Here is a 24543-nt window from a genome sequence, read left to right as displayed (position 1 = left end):
TAAAGTTTAATACAAATACTTATTTAAATGATATTTGCACATACATAATTACTATACACCTCACTTTCCCAAGGATAAAATGAGCATAAATGCTAAAAATGAGAGGTTTTTACTTTTTAAGCAGTAGGGGTTTAAAGGCATCTTCTTTAATGTTTAAAATGATCGATATTCAAGAATTATTTAAGTATCATCCGCTTTCGACTCAACCTTGAAGTCCACGAGTAACGTAAGTTTAAAAAGAACAGTAAGTGGGGTAATATAATTGAGTCTGCCTGCCACTATAAAAATCCGAGGCCTGAATCTCCCAAATTGTGTTATTTGTCTGTTGTACTGACACAAAAATTATGTTTAATTTATAAGAACCCTATCGTACTCTAAGGAGTTTTGGCTTACCATAGATCAACTCTATACAACAGTTATAAGGTATAGTGGATTAATTATAATATATTTTCTTCAATTTGTGATAAAGGTTTTGAATACAGTATACAGAAATAAAAAAGAAATCTACTAACGAAAAAATACGTTGATAAAAAAGATTTTTGAATTTTTGCTTCTAATAGAGCAATTGAGTCTCCTCAATTCTGTTCATTCTCGTGGACGACTTTTTGTAGAAATGGCGGTAAAAACATTTAGATTATGGGTCAATATTATTTTCAAAACCGTTAACTGTGTTAAATTGATAAAAACAACCCATAATTCATTCAGCTGAAGTCGTTATCAAATTTTAATTCTAGAGTTGTCATGGTCCAATGTTTTGTTACGCTAGACAAAGAACGTGTATCATACGCTTGTACATCATATCCTTCAGAGATTCAATTTACCTTAAATAATAATTGATCAATTAAATTGGCCGTTTTCCCAAACGAAATTAATTTGGAACTTTTTGTAGACGTGGTCCCCTCATTGACTGTTGTCGAGGAGACTGATTGTTCGCGGTGGATGTAAAGAGCGGTTGTATGACTATTGTTTGAGGGTTGAGGGCGGGGTAGGGCGGACAACACAGCCGGTTGGTATCCATGTACTGAGCAATGATCCGTGAGACAAAGAGGCTGACACCCGCTGAGCGGTGAGCGGCTATTGTGACATTGAGCGAGCACAATTATTGTGTTAGACATGTCTGTCCATTGAGCACGACCGCGCTGTGTAATATTTATGTCAGTTTCGGAACACGAAAAAAAATTATACTGCTTTTTACCCCTAGAATAGTTAATAAATAAGATTTGCAAACGAGTTCTTATTATGGTGAGTACTTAAAGCCAAGGGTGAACCTCAGGACTCCCCGGCCAGCTGTTTAGGCAATTCTTGGAAAATATTTCTCTCGTTTGTTTATGAGTAACTGAAAACACAGAATCAATACCACTTGTGAATTATTGGTGTTATTACGAATTTACTGTAAGGTTTCATTTCGACCACTGTACAGATCAAACTTCTTTTTATGTCAATCAAAATGTAACATTAAAATATATATGTAGACCTATTCTTAGTAATGGGCCTCCCTACCATTAAGACGACTTACAAGTTTTTAATTTAAATTCATCGAATTTGATCTTTTGTTTAAACACTATTTCAATTATATAATTTAATTCATTGTCGAGATATCAGAAGACAGACAGACGAACAGAAGGTGAATCTCTCCATCCCCCTGAGTGAAAACTAAAAATGGAAAAAAAGGCACAATTTGATTTCAAGATGTCATGCATTCTAACACAGCCAAAATCCATGAATGGATTTCCATCTATGAACTCAATGTTACCTATATACGAATAAACCTTTATGCAAAATTTAGAGTCTAGCTTCCCAGAACAAACATAAGAGAAATTCTCTATTTTATATAATAATAATAATCGTACAATATTTTAGTAATGAATTTATTAATACTTGTTTTTGTGTTATAATTTTTGGGAAATCTCTTCAGGCACTACAAATAAAAATAAAAAGATTGTATTCTTTTATGAACAACATTTATTTCGTCATTATATTTTGCTAAATTGTCAACTTTAAAGCTATTTTACATAGATACAGTGAATATTGTATAATTTGGTCATTTTCTTTATATCGAATTTGACAATTAGTCTAAATGTATAATACAAATTATGTTGAACGTATTTATAAACCAACAGAAATTGAAATCAACTGTCCAATCGAAAGTAAACTGTGTAAACGTTTTTAGAACTCCATGAACTGTAATATTTTGGATTAAGTGCTCAACTGTGATTACTACTCCACAGTACAAAACCTATGTACAAATTATTTTAATACCTATTACTTTTCAGCACATGTCACGACGATATTGTAAGCGTTTCATATGCGTTAAATGGTAAGATTAATAATTTAGTTTGCATAATTAACTCACATAGCATATTATTTGGAACAGAACAAACAGGAATGAACTGAACCTATCTCAGAAAAGTTAATTTCGAAGAATGACATTACAAGTAAATTATCTCTGAAAATATACAACTGTAAACATCTTAATATTAACTAATTGTTTTAAAGCTATTATTTACAAAAATCCAACAAAATAAACCTAAATATATGAAATAAAACGAGATTAACACATTTTCTGAATGTGGCTGTTACACACCTGAATCTCCATAAGTGAAAAATAAATGTTTTAAGAATCCAAACAATGACAAAGTCAAATTAAATGACACATTATTACATTGGCCTTATTAAAGATCACTAAAGTTAAAAGAAGAAACTACTTAAGTAAGCCATTTGTTCAAACCTGTATATTGATCAATCAGAAAAGAAAATTTTGTTTAACATGTATTATTAGCGAAGCCTGACCAGAAAGGGTAAGAAAATTTAGGACATTCGCTATCCTTATATGTTACAAGGATAGGACACTACGTTTCGAGGAGTGAAATTTATCCATTTTTTCAGATGTCAAAGAATCTTACAAATACAATCTCTCACCATCTTTGGTGTGTATAGCATGTCGTATATGGGTATCTGAAATCGTAGCTTGTGTTTCTTTACATAGCAGTGAGTGTCGAGTGCATGCGTACAACTTGTTCCGCTATTAAAATCTCTAACACTTGGTGAGTCCATGACCGTATATTGACTTTTGTTTGCTTCCCTATGTAACAAGATTTTGACACCGGAACAGGGGAGTAGATTCAAACCACGAAATGTAGTGTCCTATTCTCGTAACATACAACCAAGGCAAATGTCTAAAATCCTGTTATCCTTCAAAATAAATTGATACAAAAGATTTGAATTTTGGAAAACAAATATATATCATGGGTTATTAATTCTAAAATTAATAATATCCACTTATGAAAATCTTTGGTGTGTTTCCGCCTGTCTCCAGATCACAACTAACTTACATTATATACACAAACGCGGGTGACGGGGGTGTCTACTCAGAATAGCTAGTCTTGTCTGAGCCGGTGTTGGAGCCGGGGGAGGAGGCGGTCGTCTTCTCGGGGGCGGAGTAGAGGTGGAGAGGCAGCGCATACTCTGGAGGTGGCCGGATGACCGTGGGTAGATATCCGGTTCCGGAGTAAGGGGCGGAGAGAAAACGGCGGGCTTGGGGGCTGAAGTGGGCCCTGTGAAGAGAGCTGCAGGGGGGCCCCAATGGCGAGAATGCGGACCTTGGTTCCTCGGGCTCGGTACATACCTGGAACATAACAGAGATACCTTATTAATCCACAGGGTCGAGGTGAACACATACAAATTCATAAAAGAAAGTAATATTGTGAGCATATTATAAAAAAGTACAGCCTAAGAAAAACTTTAACAAATCCTAATTGACTCTTATCAACCCTGCAGATAACATAGCTATCATATGGTGGGAATGGTCAATTTAATGCGATTATTGAGTTTAGCTACATTTCACCTTCCGCTTAGTGTAGATTCCAGAAGTTAGGCCTGGTACAGTGTCAAATTTCAGCCACTGCATTAAAAATGGAGCTAAATTCTTCCCATTGATTAACCATGATTTCAACTTATTAATATTATTAGTTCATAGATGCGTGTGTTTAAGATTTGATAAAATATCGATTTGCTCCAATGACTTAAGCTGCGATTAACGTATTAATCAAGTTTGATCAAAGAATTTCCTGTAATTGCATCATATTTGATATATTTATTTATACAGTTTTTACTAAATATTGGTATCAAATTTCCTGAAGATTCTTATGTGGTATAAATTACGTGATAAATAACATAAGTCAAAATTATAAGTGGAATAGTACATAAATAATAAATAGACTAGGTCTCAAACTTCCAGTTCAGGTCTCTGGGTACTCTGTAGAAAGATAAAGTATTACAAACTTTTAATTATGAGTGACGAAAATCATATTTGTTAACGATATTTATTTTTTTGTATGTTTGATAGAATCCTTCGTTAATAATTGTTCAAACCGGGAATATTTTTGATCCAGGATTGTAATTCAACACCTAATATTATCAACGACTAGACTGATTACTCCTTTTGCGTAAACGTTAGTACTTTTGATATTTTCCAACTCCCAAACTATCTGTAATTTAGTGAAAATGTATGCTTACTGTAAAAGGGTTTCTTTGAAGATTGGAGCTCTGCTCTAGAAGAGAGCAAAAAATTTCGCTCTTTGTATGGAAATCTTTGAGATGCTGCAACAAATACGAGAATATGAGAAATTTTCAGTTTTTAAATAGCTTATAGGTGTTGCACTTTATGCAATAAAACATTTTAGGTATTTTTTACAATATATTAATTACAACTTTATTGGTTACATTCATGATCAATAGTACGGCATTGCACGCAAACAATGCTTGGTGATTATTTAATAATTAAAACTAGCAATACGAGTTTGAGATATTTAACACACTGAGTCATGCCATATAGTATATATCTAAAATTTATAAAAATCTCTTGAGAATCTCAAACACAACGATGTGCACAAAGATTGTTTACTACTCAAGGTCAGCTGAATGGCCTTTCGGTTGGCGTATTTCTGACCTGTAAAGTTTTGTTTTGAAATAAAAATGGTAAAAATAACGAAAAATTATTCAACAATAGATACAATTTCTTGACTATGTTCTAAGTTTTTGGTTCAAATCGCGTCGATTAACATTAAAAATCGAAATCGTGTGGTATTTCCTCCTCTCTGTGGCCAGCCATTCTCGGTCAACTGGCACTAAACCAAAGCTCTAATAATTGTTTTGGTTTAGAGTGGTGCAATCACTTTTTGGTCGAGTTAATTGTTTTACAATTTTCAACTCATAGCCTACCAGTGAACATAAAAAATATAAATAAAATGTACGACAACTCCCCGACAAGCTATCGGTATTTATACTAGAAAATTGAGCTAATAAGTAACCAGACTGCTGAAATGCTAGTTTTGCATAATACATATGACTTTTAGTCTCCGGCAGTGACTACTTTAATGGAGTTGTTTTTTTTCCAATAAAACATAATATTTAAAACAATATTTTATTTTTTATACATAAAACATGTAATTTCATCCAGTCGGTTCAAAAATACATACTCTACAAATTTCATCTATTAATCGTCAACAATTTTTCTATTGTCCTGATTTTAAAATGGCTCTCAATACTACATTAAATGCTTGTACATCCACATATAATGATCAAGAAGTTGGTATTATTCTTCAAAAAGGCTTTTATTCATCTTTTAGGGGGTAAGACTAAAATTGTTTAAACACCAACTGCAACACCAGTTGACTGACAATAACTCTCAGCAGGCAGTGGAATATTTCAATTTTTATATTGTGTTAGTACGGATTTGATACGTGAACCGTATCAAAACCGGAAACTATATGATGGTCATTACACTGGCCCCGTGACGCATTGGTTATTTGAATTTATTATATTGTGTTTGTAGGTATATAATAGCAAACATTTAATAAACTATTTGGAGTTATGTAATACAGAATAAACTGTCTCTTTTCAAACATTACCGATTTAAATATTATATAAAACTGAGAAAAAGTTATAACATTTGACTTCAAATTATTAAGAAAACATAATAACGATAACAAGAAACGTAGTCGGAGATGATGGCAATGGAAATATTTTAATAGTTTGAATTTCCATGAACGAGCATAACTCCAAAACACGTTGCAAAGATACAATTTACACAACAGTCAGTACTAAGAATTACTTTGCTATTTAAATAATACACCCTATAAACAAGAGGGTAGTAATAATTACCATTAGCTCGATCGCCTGTAGAACGTCTCCCTTGCAGCGGCTGAGGGTCGCCTCGACGTCAGAGCGGCGGCGACCGGGAAACACCCTGAGGAGGACATCCACTGGGGACCTCTGAGGGAGGTGGTGGTAGGGTACGGTCATGCCGGGGTATTGCGAGTACAACGGGGTGTTCAGGCTGGGAGGCTCGACAGAGCGCGGTTTGGGCAGTGATAGGTTCTCCGGAGCAGATTCGCTTTCACTGCTGGAATCCTGCAACAACATTCAGTGGTTGGTAAAAAGCTGATCCTTGGACCCTTTTTCACGTTAAAAATAAATCGTCTATCTACTTCATTTAAAACAAGAACATTTTCATGAAAATCTGAGATTTTTTAAAGTAAGAAATAGCACAATAAATGATTGTTGGAACAGGTATTGATTACTAGAATGAAAATTATTGACCAATTTCTTTCTTTTAGGCGCAACAAAAACAATCTCAAAATCACCATTTAGAATAACATCTAAGTGGCCTGCTATTAAGTATGTATGTAGAAGGCTAAAACAAACCTCTGGAGGTGGCGTAGACTGAGTTTCAGAAGAGGGTAGCGCCAAAGGTGGCATAGGACAGTCGGGGGGCGGCGCCTGCACGAGAGGCGGTGGCGTCCTGCTCCTGGACCTACTCCTGTCTAAGTCTTCCGGTTCCGCGGAGTCGTCACCGTCGTCGTCCACCACAGATATCCGCGCCCTCTTGGGTCCTGAGGACATTCAGCAAGTGATTAGTGTCAAAGCAGATTTAAAGCCAAGTAAACAAATAGATGAGAAACGCCTGAAGATGAGCATGATTGGGAAGAACAAATTAGCCAATAAGTGAGATTGTTAAGAAAAATTGTTTGAAAAAGTTTCAACTAGAATTTATTTATACCTCTGAATTTAGTTTATTTATATCTAAACACTAAATTTCAAGTTCAACATTTAGTAAAGTACTTCCGTAAATATTTGAATAGTCTATTATTATGGGTAAAAGTATTGCTTAGGATAAAAAACGAGTAGGAAATGAGATTTTGATTTTAAATGTCACCTATAAGGAAAATATATTCAAATATTCTAAACTTAGAACTTATATATCACGGAACCAGACTTTCTTTTAATTCCTGTTACCCTTCGTTCCCATCATACACAAATAACCGATCTGCATAATAAAGGAGTCGACATAGTCGAGTTGACTCCAATTGCCACTGACGGCAAATTACTCAACGAATAACCCTATCTATCATCCAGTGGTATTCTCCTCAATAATGTTGAATTTTATACTTATTTCAAACAATAAATAAACACTTTTATAAGACAGGTTGCTAATCGTCTAGTTGTGCTGTTTTTTTAAATATCTACAGGTGGAAATATGATATGGAAACACAACAATACATAAGGCAAAAGCTAGGAACGCCCAGATATACATTTCATTTTATATGTTCTAAGAAGGCGTTAGAACATCTCAAAAAGATTTCTTCAAAACTGGATCTTTCCCAGGTGTGAATGAAAGCACAAGAAGGCCTATTCACTGCCAACAACAAGGTATCTCTCCTATGGTCCTCATCGACCTAGTGTCAAAGCCTGGATTAGGGCGGTCCCTTTCATCTTTGTGCAATTTGTAACAGGTCAATTGAATATCGTTGTTCAGTCAAAACATCTTCTAGGATTTCAAATCTATTGTTAATGTCATAATATCTTCTCTAAAGAGGCTATATGAGCTTATCTAAGAGAAGTTCAAGATTTTCTAAAGCTGCGACATTTCCTTTTAGGAGGTTCTCACGTTACAAATCTTTAGAACACGTGAATAAACTATATACATGTATCAATTGTTCAATTAGGAAAGAATTTTATATAAATCCTTTTATATAACATTTATATACTATTCGTTGTGGTACAGTTAAAATACGCAGAGGACAAAATATTAACAAATGTCTAACATATTATTTATTTACCCTTGGTATTAAATCATTATTATTATTATTATTATTGCATTCTACCATGTAGAGCCGGTTCTGCAATCAGGGGTTTAGCTAAAATGTAACCATTCTTAAGCAGCTTCATTCATAATTACGGATTACATAGTTACTGATTACATGTTACAGCTGTATATAAGAGATAAGAGAACTTGACGTTTCCAATGACATTAACTTGTTTCTTTGTTGTTAAAATAGTATACAAGTTTCTGAAAATAGTTGATTTTGATTTCTTAACAATTCTGTTGAGGGAAATACATCAGACTCACACAAACTCGACTTGTAAACTTTCCAATAACAAGACATGATTTTTGTATCCATTGAATTACCATCAATGTTACTGTGTAAAAAACCATAAAAGAAAATCTTGCTAAATACAGATTTGTGGGGGGGGGGGTTTCACTTTTTTGTTAGTCTGCGAGTTTGTCCACACGATATTTGGAGAACAATTTGAACTATAGACTTCAAAGCGGGTGTTACTCCTACATTGTAAATAGTGTTAAAACGGTGGCGGCGTTTTTCCCGGTGCTAAATATTAGACATATTTTATATCACTAATATTAAACAAATAAGCGCGTCCAGTCAGTTGCTACCTCCCCCTCCCACAGGGTTGCTAATGTGTCAAGGGAGGGTGCACCAAGTATCGTTTGCCGACCGGGATAGAGCCCCAACATTCCACAGTTATTGCCACATTCCGGAGTTTCTCGTAATACAGTGGCAGCAGAAGCGACAGTTTCACCCCCTCCCCCACCCCATCGTCATCGTGTGGTTGATATTCTCATCACTGTACAGGGTGAGTCACTGTTGCTGGAGTATTTCATTCATACGCAGTTCACCTCTCAAGGTTTGGAGACTTTGAATCCGATAATGGAAACTTCTAGAATGTTTTGATAGTCATTGCAGTAGAGATTCACATAAGTTACTAACTACAATCAATGCTAAATTCCAGTGATTTCGTATGATAAAACGAATGATATCTCAAAGAATCGGTGTAAACAATATATCTGTTTTTGAGTATTTTGTGATTTTTTTACGATTTAAGGAACAACGCTTTTTTAAATTAGGTAGGAGTACACTACACCACTTGTTACATAACAGGCTTCGCTGAGGTTCAATACACAATTTCAAGGTTTATAGCACATTATACAGACAATCATACAAAAAAGAAATTTATTTACATATCCGACACACAAAGTTGTGTCAGCGTATTGAGGCTTCAAAATTACACTCTGTCTAATTCCACGGTTGGTCATGCACCAGCATAAAACTCATTCTTGTCTATTTAAAGTATACAGATCGTTACAAACCATTTTCGAGATATGTTTCTAGATGGTACAGTCACATTTTTGTTCAAGTTAGATTTCATAGCAGTGTTTAAATAATAAAAGTCCACACATCAAGTCACCATACAATGATAAATGTGTTGGAGTAGTTAGGCTACATGTGTTAATATGTTAATTGTGTATGTTTTTTTTTCATATCAGACTATTATTGAGTTGTTTGACGTGACAGATTAACCCACCTTATTGGAATATCCATACTAGTTGAGGACATCCATTATACGTGTGATTGATAAGGCATTCGTAAATTCCAATGAAACATCAGATGTAATGCACTAAATAATATTGTAAAATCAATACACCTCCAAATCAAAGTAATTGCGACAGAACTCCGAACAACTTATCGTCCACTCCGGGACCATGGAGTTCGGTGCGGTTGTCGAGCAGGAAAAACACCAGGAAATAACTGACCGTCAGTCAAGTCGAAGAAACGTTTCCAAATAAAAGAATTATTGAGATGAAATATAATTTGGTCTGAATGGGGCCGAGGCAATTAGAGGGCTCTCGACTGAGCGAGCGGCCGCGGCCGGCCAGCCACTGCCCGCATTATACTGTATACTTCCCGGCCACTCAGCTTGTTATTGCTTTCAAAGCTCCATTTAACAACGTTTTGTACAAGATTCAACTTGGAGTGGAGCTCTTCAGCAAATTTCAACTTTTAACTCTTCATTCAACTGTTGGCTTGTTTACGCTATTGTGTGAGTTAGTCCGCATCAATAGCTCGGTCTTTCTCTCCGTCTGGCCGCGGCGGCGGCGCTACATTGCTCCGACCGCTTTGCTCAACTTCTCGGTTCTCGAGTCCGTTTTGTTGGTGAAACATAAATAAACTTTAACTACTTCTTCTATTTTACTTCGGAAACATAATATGCCAGTCCTATTGACAGTGAAGCAAAACTCAACCACGTACACGAAAATCCGATTCGAAGAATTAAACAAACTTATAATAAAATTTAGACAACACTAAAAAAATCAATGTTTTTTAGTTTAGCACAGAGTTATTCTTCTTTACTCTGGGAATGATAAAGCATGTCTAATAAAAAAGCATATGACCTAATTATACAGATAATAAATTAACTTAGGGGAGAGCTCAAAGAAAGTTAACAAAGTAGACCCTTTTTTCAATTATATGACAAGCATAATAATATTCATTCACGAACCACATGAAAATATGTATTTGTATCATTTACTTGATTTTATTTTACTGTATATTTAAACAATATACCGTCTAAAAATCTGGTAAATCAGGTTTAAAATCTTTCAAAACCAATATTGTATAAAGTTAAAGATTTTTCTTCTTTAACAAGGAGTCATCATCGGTTTTGAAATAGAAAAATTGTGTTATTCATTATATTTTATTTGAAATGTTTTTAAAATGTATAAACAACTTTCCTCAGTTTACATGTTGTGTTTTATTTTGTTTTATAATTCAATTCAAATTCTGTATCTAACTTTTATATGCACTAAAGAAATGAGGTATATATTTATTTATAATGTTAACGTGTTCTCAACATTTTGTTAATTTTTAGATATTCCCAACGCTGTAGTCATCTAATCGGATGTCACGGCCCAAACGAGTTGGTCTGTCGAGAAAACTGGGTTATCCAATTAATTGGCATGACCCCTTACATGGAAGAAGTGAGGTCACTGGCGAGGGGAGATCGAGGGGACGGGGTTAGGGGAAGGGGGCTGGGGATGTCCCCACTACAAAGGGTTATCGACTGAAGCCACCGCGCGCCGCGGCCACCCGTTTTTATGTCACATCTGCATGTCGTCCCTGGTCCAATGTCCAGACATCATTTAAGCTCTGTATTCATAATTAGCATCATTTTGTGAATGACCTCTTGGCGAACAATAAGCTCCGAGTATCCTCAACATGGGTGACTAGCAATGACTAAGTCTGGCCAGAGGTACTTGACCTAACCATTCGATCCTCGGCTATTAACTGCGTGGCTCAAATCATATGTGGTGTGTGGGTTACCACTGGTCATTGAAATTTTAGAAAATTTGACGTTATATAAACGACATTTTATCAATAAAAAGGTCACCCTACATTCTAAAAATCCACCAGGCACGAATTTATTAAAATTGCATATATTTACAATCAATTTCTATTGATTTATAATAAACGCTGAAGGATAAACACACGGAGTTTATTATTATATTCAATTATTTGTTTGTTTATTCATAAGGTTAGTTTTTGTGATAGAAATAAAAAGTTGTTGGTGATGTGTAATTTAATTTAGTAATAAAGCTTAATAGATTTATAGTTAAGTTTATGGATAATCTTAAAAATATTCTATTTTGATTGACTAACTCTCATTATTTATTCTTATACCTCCATATTAGGCAAAGAGATAAACAATTAATAAATTGAAAAAATGCACATTGTTCGTCATTTTTCATATAGTGTAATGTTCCTTAGTGTTTCAAACTCGATCCCGAACATTTGTTCAATTAGAAGAATACACAATTCAAGCCTTGAACATGTGTAATACTTACAAAAGGTATTCCAAACTTGGTTCTGAAAATGTGTAGTATTAACAAGAATTAAAAAATGCTGTTCATTCTTGCAAGAATGTGTGAAAAGTTTAAACTTTCGGTTACTCGCATGGTTTTTATAATCATTGTTGTAGAACCATGGACGTTGCAATCAACTGTAAAATTACAAAATTTGAAAGATTTATTTGTAGAACACATTATTTAAGAGATTTAAAATGTTTGTGTAAATCGGTCATTGGAAAAGAAGGAGAGAACGAAAAAATTTTGTAGAGTAACGAATATTTACTATCTAATTTGCACGCATTAGTTTATTACATGTATTCCGATATATTTATTCGTCTTTACGATAGTGTCAACTTTGTGAATGCTGCAACCGTCGGCCACAGTGAACACACAACATAGGCAGCAAATTTAATTTAATTTAAGACAAGCATTTATGACGAATATCTTAAGAGGATGTAGTACAGTAAATTCTTGATTTTCCCCATAAGAACAATATTACATCTTACAGGTATGTATTTTTACGCCCTCATTTTTAATAGTATCAGTATGGGATAAAGATTTTTCCATTTTAAAGATATAAGTTAATACGCTTTTTAGTTATTGCTTTTGTAAAGTGCATACTTTTTGAATATAGTTTGTAAATCTAATCAAAGAATAGTTATTTGGGGAGTTTGTTTATTAAACCATTACTACTTAATCTAATTGTATTCATGAATAACGATTTTAAAATATAAACTATTGAAATATTGTACATAATACAAACAGAAGTAGCCATTTTGTACCGACATGACAGTCCCTATCCTAACCCTGTCTCCAGCTGCCAACCGGTCTTCGTCCGGGGTTCCCATGTCTGTCGAGAGAGAAGGGACGGAAGTATGACGGGGTCGGAACAGCGGCCATTATGATATTCGCAGTCCATGTCTACGTCTTGTTCTTGAATACATAGAGGACACAGTTGAAAAGAGCGGTAATTGGATATAGTCCGACCCGCGCCGTTGAGAGGGATCAGATGCTGTATGCTTCGCGTTTGAGGTTACGTGAATAAATTTAAATGTGAATGAGTGAGTGTTCTGAGATTCATTTTTTACATTTAAGATTTCTTAAACGCGTTTTGTCCCATCAAAGAAACACAAAACACAATATATGTTATTGTTTAAAAAACGTTAGGATTAGGAGTTATAGGACATTTTTAGAGACTTTAACGCAGGGATGTACGAAATGATGAGGTGTTGTTTTAGGAGTTTCACAGCTTTTGTGTTTTACCTTGCCCAACTATCGAAAACAAGTGAAAGTCTAGTCAAATAATTATGAACGTCTTTTAGTTCTAAATCAATGCTAAACAAATCTCGTAGAAGTATAGGATGATTAACCAAAAGATAAACCCAAAGAGGAAGATTGGATTTACTTCAGTGTGATTATTATCAAAAACAACTCAGGAATGTTTATTGAAAGGATAATAGAATTTCGGACATTTGCGATCGATATATTTTATAAAATGTAGTATCAGATTTAGTATCTATGTAGGTTATTATCTCCATAGGTTAATTACTTTATGGACTATTAAAATAATTTATTGCCATACACACGTGGAATATTCTTAATGTCGACATTTACATTATTACCAACATAAAAATTGCCAAGAAATGAACGTTTACTTATTTTATGTCTGAAATACGTAGTATAATTTTGCTAAGTAAATAGATTAAAAATTACTAAAACATAGGCTGGAGAAATAAATGTAAAGGCAAAACAATGTGATATAGGATGCTGTATTATTAAGAAGCTTGTTTGATTGATGTTCGTTCTTGTAATACTCTTGTACTACTTAAAAATAAAAGTACAATATATTTTGTTCGAATGCATTGCTGTTAGTCCTTATAAGTAAGTAACAAAAACGGAATGGTTTATTAATTTCTATTGTAATGTTCTTTACTTACTATAATTGACTTTTTATATAGTAGGATACAAATTGTGATACTGATGCGTATAAAGTAGTTTACAAAATTAGTACTAAAACAAGCTATAATTTCGTTAATGTATTTCCACGTTTCTCTAGGAATGCTGCCTGCTGCGCATCTCGGGCTCCGCTTTTAACATGGGGATAAAGTTTAAAACTGCATTATAATTAGGAACTCGTCTCAAATCCATAAATTCTTACTGTTTAAAATACGATTATATGGTAATATTAATTGTTTATAGTATTTCGGTATAGAATAAAAATTTATTATAAATCACTATTACTAACAGATACTAATATTTTTTAAATTTATTAGCAATGAAACACTAAAATATGAAGTAAAAAATGTATGGATTTCATATAAGTTCCAATGTATAATACAGTTTTAACCCACGTAAATAACTTTACCCACGTAAAACGTCCCCTCCTAATAACATTTTACTTCATTAAATACAAATTCTGATACTGATACTAGTGCACAAAGCAGTACTAATTTGTCTAGCACTACATGAGTTGTAAATTGAGGTACTGTATCATTATTGTAATTCTGACCAACGACATGAGAAGCGAAGCTGGAGGGTCGGGTCAGTGTGACGCGAGAAAGTGTGTGCGTGGGTGGGATTGTGTTGTCTCCTGTATTAGCGAGATAGTGTTGCGGATTCCTCACCACACCTCCGTATGTTTACTTAAACGATACCAACCGAGGTCGAGGCCCACGCAAACATGAATACTACTCTTATTGCCTTTTGGATTTTGAAATAGTCTATACGATTGGTTGGAACCAAAAAATGCGATGATATTTAACTTCTGTACTTTAATGGAAGAACATGTCTTAATAAACTGATTAGGCTGATATGAGTCAATAGAGATGTAGTCTACGATCCACTTTCAATTTGGTAAGATATACGAGAAATATGAAAAATAAATATTTAAATACTGTTTAAATTGTTATTTAAACTTGTCTACGAAACATTAAAAAAACAGTTCGAGATTTATTAAACTAATTCTTAAGTATTATTATTGCAGTTTTTTAATGCTATTGAAATACCATCAAAGAAATTCAATGTTCTACAAATAAGTTTATCTTTTCGTCATTACACTGTATATACATCTGATTGCAAACATTTCAATTTGTGTGAATTTAATATTATTTTATTTTAATTTATTTTGAATCAATTAGATTTTGTGTATTTATAGGAATTGCTTGTTAACTTATCTACAGTTGCATGTGTTTACAAATTATTACTTTTAACAATCAGGTCATTATCTGTCATATCACGTATTTCTTAAAAATGATTCATTATAAATATGTACATGTCTAAAAAGAATGACAGTTATTACTGTTGAACTAATTTACTGTTTAGTAAACTGACACCATGCGGGCGTACCCGTATCAGAGACACAGTGTAATCAATATCCGCTTGATATTATTTATTTTGTATTTTTAACTTGTCAAGAAAAATAGAAATTAATATTGATCATTCACTCTTTATTCTGCGAAAAGTAATAGGTATTTAAAGTAGTGTTGTATGAGGTAATTGTAATCTTGCTCACAGAAAACCCGTTGTGGATAAAATATAAATATTTTACTATATATAAATGAAAGATGGCTAATGGAAATTAAATATTTTTCATTTATGGAAACATGTAATTTCCGTAAGTAATATTTTATTATAAAATAGGCATTTTTAATTATATTTATTAAAATATGTCATATTTATAATAAAATATTTTACTTTTTATTGCAGTCGTATCTTTAGCAGTTTTTTATATTCCTGATTACATCATTTCCTGAAATCTCTATTTAAAATGCCTATAATTTTTAGTGTTGTGGCTTAAGAATATAAAAATATAATTTCCTTAAGTAGCATTTATTATAAAATAGGTAATTTTTAAAATTAAGTTCATTCAAAGATAAGTAAGTAATTTTTTTTTTTTTTTTAAGTTTTAATCACTTTTGGCTTGGTTACAAAATTCTTGCTTTAAATGCATATAATTCATAGTGGAGTGGATTAAAATTGTCCTATTCTTCTTACTTTAGGAAAGGTATTATAAATGGCAATGACTCTGAAATTAAGAGAAAAATATCCTAACTAAAACCGATTGCATTGCATCATTTAGGACATCAACACCTGCAAAACGTTAGTCTATCTGATTAGGAGTCGGTTACGCAATTAATTCGCCATAATTATTTAAGGCTATCTAACTATTAATCGGGAAAAGGTACATTAAAAGCTGGGTATGACATAAGAAACGTTTGTTAATAAAAAATGTTACAAAACCGACTGTTTATTTGTTGGTCAGAGCCGACTGATTGCATGTATGTATAATTTACAAATGAATCAGGTAACATCCTACACTGTTATATAATAGGGTGTTTACAAATGACTGATTCGTAAACACGGAGAAGTTTAAGAATCTAGTGAATTAATATATCTTAGTAAAAAAAGAAGTACTAGTGAAATAAAATTGGCGGGATAATTATTCTACATACATTTTGTATAAAATATTGAAGTAAGCCTTAGATTGTCTAGCCTCCAGAAGGGGAGGGGGGAAGGAGGTCAGAGAGAGTCAAAATTAATTGATGACAAACAACAATCGTGAGGGGAAAGCTGTTTGAGTTGCTGGAGACTGTTCGCCAGCTACCGGGTGACAATATCTACAATTTCTATAGTAGTCTCAGTCGCAGCCGATTTAGGAGGCACTGGGGATGAACCTTTGTCAGTGATGTTAATTAAATGCATTCCAGCTGATAGTGTCTCAATTATAATATGACAACTGTATTATTGCGTTGCTTAGCAACCCGTGCCGCCCTCATTGTCTCCCAGCTTCGTTTTTCGCATCCTGTAAATTATCATTTAATTAATTATGTATATTTCTCGATATTGTTCTGCAAATTAATTATTTATTTGAAGTACTTCTACAATTTATAATAGTATTGTAATTTAATTAAATGGTATTGGAAATAAGCTAAGTATTAACTGTTCTATTGTGTTGATAATCTAAATAGATCCTCAACCAAATTCTTTAGTAAATAACTAGCAATATGTTTCAATTAATGCTTATATAATGTTAAAATTTGAAGAATATCGTAAAAATATAAACTTTTTGGGTTATATAAACCAGTAGTAACATAAATAATTCGTAAAATAGTATTTAGCCCTTAATAGTAACCAACTGTACAGTTAAATAAAGTTAAGTTACATATATAAGTAATTATATATATATATATATATATATATATATATATATATATATATATATAAAATAAAGAGTGTATTCAAGATTGGAAATATAACAATACTGTCTAACTGTCGAAATAATGCCTGAGTTGCATCAGTATGAATAAATGCTTACAGCTCACTGAAGTCTCTAAGTCTCTATATATATATATATATATATATATATATATAAACTAAAATTTGGCGTTCCATGTTATTATTTTATTCAATTCTTCATTCATTTCACGAAAATAAAATTGTATTATTGGAGTGTTACACTTGTAAATGAATAAAGAATTAGACATTATAAACTTAAATATTATAAATAAGTTAAATTCCTCCATATTTTTTAAATGAACGTGATTTTATGTCGCTATTCATAGCAAAATTAAAATATAATAATAGAAAACGCACATAAAATTTAATTTTCACTTATTATCGCGCTGTCACTCATAAGTTATATGAGATGCTCTTTTTTATAAAGAACAAAATAATTGTAGTTATTAATTGTTAACGCTTTTTCTGTTTCACTTTTAAGTTCCACGTTTACTAGAATAAATATTTCCGATTTAAATATAATATTACTTCATATTTAGTTTCTTAATAAACAATTAAATTTAATTGGTAAGTATTTTATTTTATTAATTTAAGTTACGACTTCATAAGTTAACATTATTAGGACCATATAAATGTTAATGATTAACTAAATGAATAATAATTTTAATCGTCGCGTCGATCCAAATGAATCAGTGTATGTTTCTCGGGTGAAATAGCATTAAGGTTAACCATTCATTTAATTTGAGTAACAAATTCTTGATTTTAATCTGCACTCAAAATTTATTATAGCACTAAAATAATTAAACTAATACATGTGACCGGAAATAAGCTACATAAAATTAAAAACTTAAATATATTTATGAAACTGTTTTATTTTATTATTCAACATAATTATTTGTTTAATTATAACAGGAGTCATAAGAGTCACTGTGAGATTTTATTAATTTTCTACCCTAATTTGATTACAATTGACAATTCTCACTAACAAAACAAAAGTAAATAAATCAATAATTACAATTAATACATTTAGACAGAACAGATTAACATACTAGACAGAATTAGATTGATCCTAATATGTTATGTCAGTCAATTACTAAATGAAACTTGAATTGAGGAACTTTAGTCTAACAGGTTAACTGAAAAGAAATTGGTTTAGTAAATTTCAATAACGGCTTGAATGAATGTCTTTATTTAATTACAAGTCCATAGTGTCTCTATATTTAAGCATTTGAGGTACATTCTTTTATGAAATTAAACAAGAGATTCAAGTTTACACGAGGCAAAATACTGATTGTTTGCCATTGACGCTGGATGATTTAAAGATGATTAGAGAGAAAATACATTAACTACAATGTACTACGAAATGGAAGAAAATATATCATTCTTCATTTTTTAAGATTTAAATCAAAGTTTTAGAACTGCGGGTAACATCGGTCCCAAATTTTACTATTCAATTTATTTGTAAAATATTCTAAATTTGCGTACTTATATCAGAAAATCTTTTGTGAAAACAATGATCTAAAATGCATTGTACAAATATCATCTCTGATTAAAGATTACCCATTATTATCATAATTCTACATAAGGTAAGTTAATAGATTTAATGATTTATGAATAAATCATTTACTACTGATATAAATGTGTAACAAATAGTCCAATAAAATGTTCACCATATAGTGTTTACAATAAACACATGAAGTGGTGCAGAAAAATACATTGCTTATATTAAAGAGCGGCATAAGATTAAAATTCACACAGTGATTACTTTCATTTATATGTGAGTAAACTGGCTTAAAATAAGACAAATACAGTACAACATTTGTGTTGCTAATTGTACATTAAGAGTACTACGGAGCCGGTCGTAATTCAATTGTGGAAATGAGTTGAACAAGTAGGTATACATCCAAGGATTGCGGCCCACTATAAACACGTTGAATTGTTTGAACCCAATTGCAAAAACAAATATGGTGAAATAGATTATTAATACACTACATTAAGTTATCAACTAAATTATTTTTCTGTTTCCCTTTGACAGCTAGCTGTCAAAGTTTTGCAACAAGGTTTGATTCCATATTTTCGATATTGGCTGATATTCGATATTATTATCAGCACCGTGAACGCTTTAGAAATAAGTGAATAAATCTATAATTAACGAGCATCAAGTACTTTCAAGAGGAGTGTATTCAAGAATTGGGAATATAACAATACTGTCTAACTGTCGAAATAACGCCTGAGTTGCATCAGTATGAATAAATGCTTACAGCTCACTCAAGTCTCTAATTAATTGGTAACATGTCATTTAGTTGTACCTGTATGTTAGCAGTAAATAACTTTCTCATTTGCAAAGCTGAATTCTTTATTGTCTCATACACTGTCTGAGACGTGCCGTGAGTTGCATACGCAATAATACTTGTGCGATTGCTGGCCCACAGAACATTGTTTTGTAATTTTAATTCAGACTATCTGTATGTCGGATTTACTCATAGGACAGTTTTTCATCATATAGTTGCTACTATTGCACGCTTCAAACACTATTACACTATTACAGGCAACCATAGTCTATATTTTGCAGCAGGCATAAACATTTCAGACATCAAGATTAGATAAGAATTTTGTCCCAAGTTTTACACAAAGCGAAAGTAGATAAAAAATATACTCCTTTATTTTCAATACTTATACGTTTGTTTCATTAAAAAGCGTTGAACAAAATTATTTACACATTTTGTTATAACCCGATATAAAACATTAATAACGATTCTAAAAGCGAGCACCAAATTTGTAATTCTAAAATGATCAACATAAAAATAAGTTTCACTGGTTTTTCACGGGACGTCCAAATTCAAAATGTTTTGAATATATAGTTACTCGTAATTATAAAACAGAACCGTCACGTTCTCCTACATCGCGTGTACAGCTTTTATATTTTACGCGTCTCACTTTACAATGGCATATCGCTCGTATACACTATTGAGTTTGTTTACTAATTTTCGGCCATCTAAAAATGAGTTACGCCAACGATCTACATTTTGGAGAGTAACATACAACGTAACATATATTATACAATGAAATCGTATTTATTATTACTTAGAAATTAGTATTTTTCAATATTAACTCTAACATTTTTTTATATGTCATATAACCATATGCCTTACTCCCATGTAGGCTATGACCATGAATTCGATGTCAAAAGTGTCTTCAAGTTTCTGGTTTTTAACGTTTCACATATCTTGTAGTGTAAGTGGGATATTTATCACCTATTTGAAACTAACAACTTTGTATAATTTAAAATTTAAGATTTGTCATGTTAAAAATAGTGGGACGCAAAACAAATTAAAACAAAATTATTCAAAAGTGGAACCTTTTCTCTATATCAATACCTCCTGACCAGACACTACTATATCGGGTGTCTTAAATGTCCCCCTCTCCCGTATTAAGTTTCTTATGAATAGATATGGAGTAAATTACTTTGGGGGATGTTTATATGACCAAATAGGTTTTTGACGTATGACAATATTTTATTCTCCTCTAAATTTGTTAAAATAGAAATCCTGCAAGTCACACCTTATTTTAAAGATATTATAAACATAAGAATAATGGCACAAACTCTAATGTTACTCTATCGAATTTGATGGCTAAATTTTTGTTAAACCCACAGTTTAAACTGCATTTAAAGTTATTGTAAGGCAGATAAAACATTCACTCACTAGTTATTTTGAGAACTTAGGCCACAAAATCACAAAAAAAGTTACAAGAATTATCAAACATCAACAACCATGATTAACATAGCATTTATTAAGTTTTGTTTTGTCTGACCGAAGCCCACTAGGAAGGTCTGGGAATACCAATAGCTGGTTTTGCCATGTCATATCTTATTGTTTACCACTTTGACACAGTACCTGGCTTGAAGGATACAGAAATTAGAGGTTACTTCTTATTCTAATTAAATTGTATTCTTTTCAATAATTGTCGTAACAAGAAATTGTCTGAGTTGTTATCATCGACTCACCTGGACTGTGGGGGCTGCTGGGGAAGGCCGGTTGATGGATAAGCGCGAGGCCGACGTCGGGCGGCGGCTGGTTGGGGGCGGGCAGTGCGGGGGCGGCAGGGTTCGGGTACATGAGACCCAGCTCTCGGGCCTCGCTCTCCTCCTGAGCCTGCTGTCGCCGGAGCGCGACCTGAGCGGCCATGACTCTCTGTCTCTCGGCTATCAGCGTGCACTTGGCGCACACACAGTCTCGCCACCTGCAGTATCGCTTGTGGCCCTTGAGCGCCGAGACGACCCCGTGGTTGCGGCAGCGCGCACACTTGGGAGTGCGCTGGTAACGCTCCGAGGCGCGCAAGAAGAACGCCGGTGGTATAGCGCCCAACACTGGATGGAGCGACATGTCCACGCTACTGTGCAGCGACATGTCTACACCGGACGGCAGACTCATCCTCACTGGCGTCAGCTGTTCTCTCCCCTACTCAGCACGACCCCCCCCCTCCACCCGTCCCTGGATGTCCCGCCCCTCACTCACCATTGGCCCGTGCTGCTCCGCCCCCCCGCTTTTCAGACTTATAACAATGACTCTCTAATTTTATGCCTCTCCAGTGTTGTGTTATACAACAAAACACAATGGAGATGATTTTAGAATTGTTTAACAATGTCGACCGGTTTATTTCTCGCTGTTTATCTGGACACAGCTTCCTTCCGCTGTTATACTGTCGAACCTATCTCTTGCTTAGTGCTTTATTCTTTGCGATTTCTCTTCACGGTTTCCTTCTACTCGTAACTAAATTTTAATTATTTCCGCTACTTTATATTTCCTTTAGGTTACTCAGCAAATATGACACTGGACAAAGAGCCATTTAATGTACTATAAATGTATTGCATGTAGTATGATACTATGTGCATAAAAATAAGTATGTATAAGTAAAAAATATAACCTTAATTTAACGCTAGGGAGCTGTGCATGATATGAGGTTCTGTCTGATAATAATAGTTCTTTATTGCAGTAGAACAATGTACATTGTATTACAGGTGTCATTTTAATGTGTATCAGATACCTGTTTTACAATAGTCTACCTATATAAAAATAAACATACTCTATCACATTCAAACATAGGATGTGGTCAGAAATGCATCGTTATACTAAAACACATCTGGCCAAATGTGTGTTAGACCATTAAATTAAATTTAAATTTAAATATAAATTAATTAAAAATAAAATTATTGAAATATGTAATGTTCTTAACTACCTCAGGAAGTAGACTAAGCACCTTGTTTAGTCGGACATCGTATTTTTGGGAGCCATGCAAAAGCTGTTGGTTTATAATAGACTACGATTTTGGATATTTGCTATGGCAATTTGTATGCAAAAGACCCAAGAAATTAAAAAAAATGCGGCAATGGATTATTTGTCAAAGTTAAAATAATTATGAAGTGATTATTTATATATTATAATGAATCATATCATTTATATATTATGTTATGTTTATATAGGCCTATTATAATCACTTAAATATTACTTTAACTTTAAGTAGCAGTAATAACACTCTGGTCTATGTCTTTCAGATAAGTGGAGAGCCAACTTAGTGGCATACCACTTAACCATGTGAATTTAAGTCGTGCAAAAGTGTCTCATGATCTCCACAGTCAAAAGATATAGACAGGTCTACAAATATGGTTGCCCATGTCCCAGTCCAGTCCATTGATAACAGAATTCACAATTTCCGTAACTGCATCGAATATGAATTAGTTCTCCCTTAATTCAAACTGTTTCGGACTTCTAAAAAGTGTTAGAAGTAGCATAACTATTGCATCAATCTTTCCATGGATGTTTTTGTGGGTTTTACTTAAAACCGGAAGTATTTAAATGTGATGTTAATTGTTTGGCTGCAATGGATAGCCTTTTATAAGATTGGGCCCACTTTTTAAACTAATACAACATTTGTAGATTAAGTTGATTAATTTTGTTAGATATGTTAAATATGCTTGAAGTACAGTTTAAGCAGCTATATGGACATACTATTATGTTAGAGGATTTTTCACGTTCAATCAGTGTACAAACGAGCCTCTTCGTTCATCGTAGTCAGCATCATGGATGACAACGAGCCATTCCCTAAGGGGTGGACGAGGGAAAACAACGGTGATTAAACTCACAGCCCCTTTTTGGTTCTTCAGAAATGTGGCTATTGACTTCATTTTTCAACATTTTTGAAACTGGGTTTTTTTAGTTAGGTTAATGATATTCCAGGCTCCGTTTGTGTTAGGGTACGACTGATGTCATACGCCTTCGCTGATATGATGTAAATTCTTTTGTAAGACATGCATTTTTTTAATTCTCATTTTTACTTGTAATAATAATTGACTGATTAATCTTTAACTTTTCTCGGGATAAAAAAATATCGCTAAGTGAGTCTATTGCCATACGGATTGGCTGTAATGATTTGTTGACCTCTTCGAAAGGTCAAGAGACGTGCAAATAAAACTTCGTACAGTCATTATACATTTTATATTATTCATCTGGAGACTCATAATTAGTTTTAAAAGCCCAATGTTTAGTATTAACGTTACTAATCAAGATGTTCTATATTCGAGGGCCTAATTACCCATTTGAGTTTAAAAGTGGTGGTACGGTCTCAAGCGTGCCGTAGACTACACCCGTTAATAACAGCTGCCTGCGTAAAATGATCAGAAATAGCTGAGCTTAACACCCGGATGTTTCTGATTGATTACATTGTCAATATTTTTTATTGCACTGTCGATGTTAGTAATTATCTTCTCAATGCCTGCGTTCGTTGGTGCGGGTTACACTTGTCGTTAGGTTCACTGACCAATTTAGATGAAAAATATTAAAATTTGAAATATCAAAAAGAAGTTGAAAAAAGTATAACATTTTCAATAAAGCGTGAATATCTTCATCTTCAATTTGAGTTACTGACTAGTCTCTGATCATACGTAGATAGGTACAAAAGACCACTTTAAGAGATCAGATCACAAAAATTAGATGAAAAACAGAATTAATTAATTTCAAAATAAGGTGCTCCTTTTCCATGTCGATCATTATGTATTCATCCCTTTTAAAATTACCTATGGATCTTTATTTTAACGTAGTAATGCGGGAATTGCACTGCATTCGGTTACCTTTCCTCGGTACATTTTGGCAACCGCATTGGCATTCACCATACATGTTTGCATATTCACGTGCAGAATACGCAACTGTCACAGTAATAATTGTACAACAATAAATGTTGAGTAAGTACAGGGACAGACAAACAGTAGAATACTTGTTATCCTGCATTCGGATACCTTTCCTCGTTATATGTTGGCAATCGTATTGGCA

The 24543-nt window shown here is 33.2% G+C and overlaps 1 protein-coding gene across 1 annotated transcript; it reads right to left on the bottom strand.

Moving 5' to 3' along the window:
• Positions 1-1986: 1986 nt before the first annotated feature.
• On the bottom strand, positions 1987-21651 carry LOC124353362 (doublesex- and mab-3-related transcription factor A2). Its single transcript, XM_046803203.1, has 5 exons — positions 21225-21651; positions 6706-6893; positions 6163-6411; positions 4516-4599; positions 1987-3625 (listed from the first exon to the last, which is right to left on the bottom strand). The coding sequence occupies exons 1-5, from the start codon at positions 21649-21651 to the stop codon at positions 3365-3367; spliced, it is 1209 nt and encodes a 402-aa protein (XP_046659159.1). The 3' UTR covers positions 1987-3364.
• Between the last annotated feature and the right edge of the window lie 2892 nt (positions 21652-24543).

The sequence above is a fragment of the Homalodisca vitripennis genome, chromosome 2, assembly GCF_021130785.1.
Source record: "Homalodisca vitripennis isolate AUS2020 chromosome 2, UT_GWSS_2.1, whole genome shotgun sequence".
Classification (NCBI taxonomy): Eukaryota; Metazoa; Arthropoda; class Insecta; order Hemiptera; family Cicadellidae; genus Homalodisca; species Homalodisca vitripennis.
The sequence above is the reverse complement of the archived record's forward strand: the minus strand, read 5'-3'. Positions and strand labels throughout refer to the sequence as shown.

Coding starts and splice junctions, on each gene's coding strand:
- LOC124353362 (XM_046803203.1), bottom strand. CDS start 21,651: ATGAGTCTGCCGTCCGGTGTAGACATGTCGCTGCACAGTAGCGTGGAC. Junction 6,412..6,705: donor AGTCTACGCCACCTCCAGAG/GTTTGTTTTAGC, acceptor ATGTTGTTGCAG/GATTCCAGCAGTGAAAGCGA. Junction 4,600..6,162: donor TACAGGCGATCGAGCTAATG/GTAATTATTACT, acceptor TATTTGTTGCAG/CATCTCAAAGATTTCCATAC.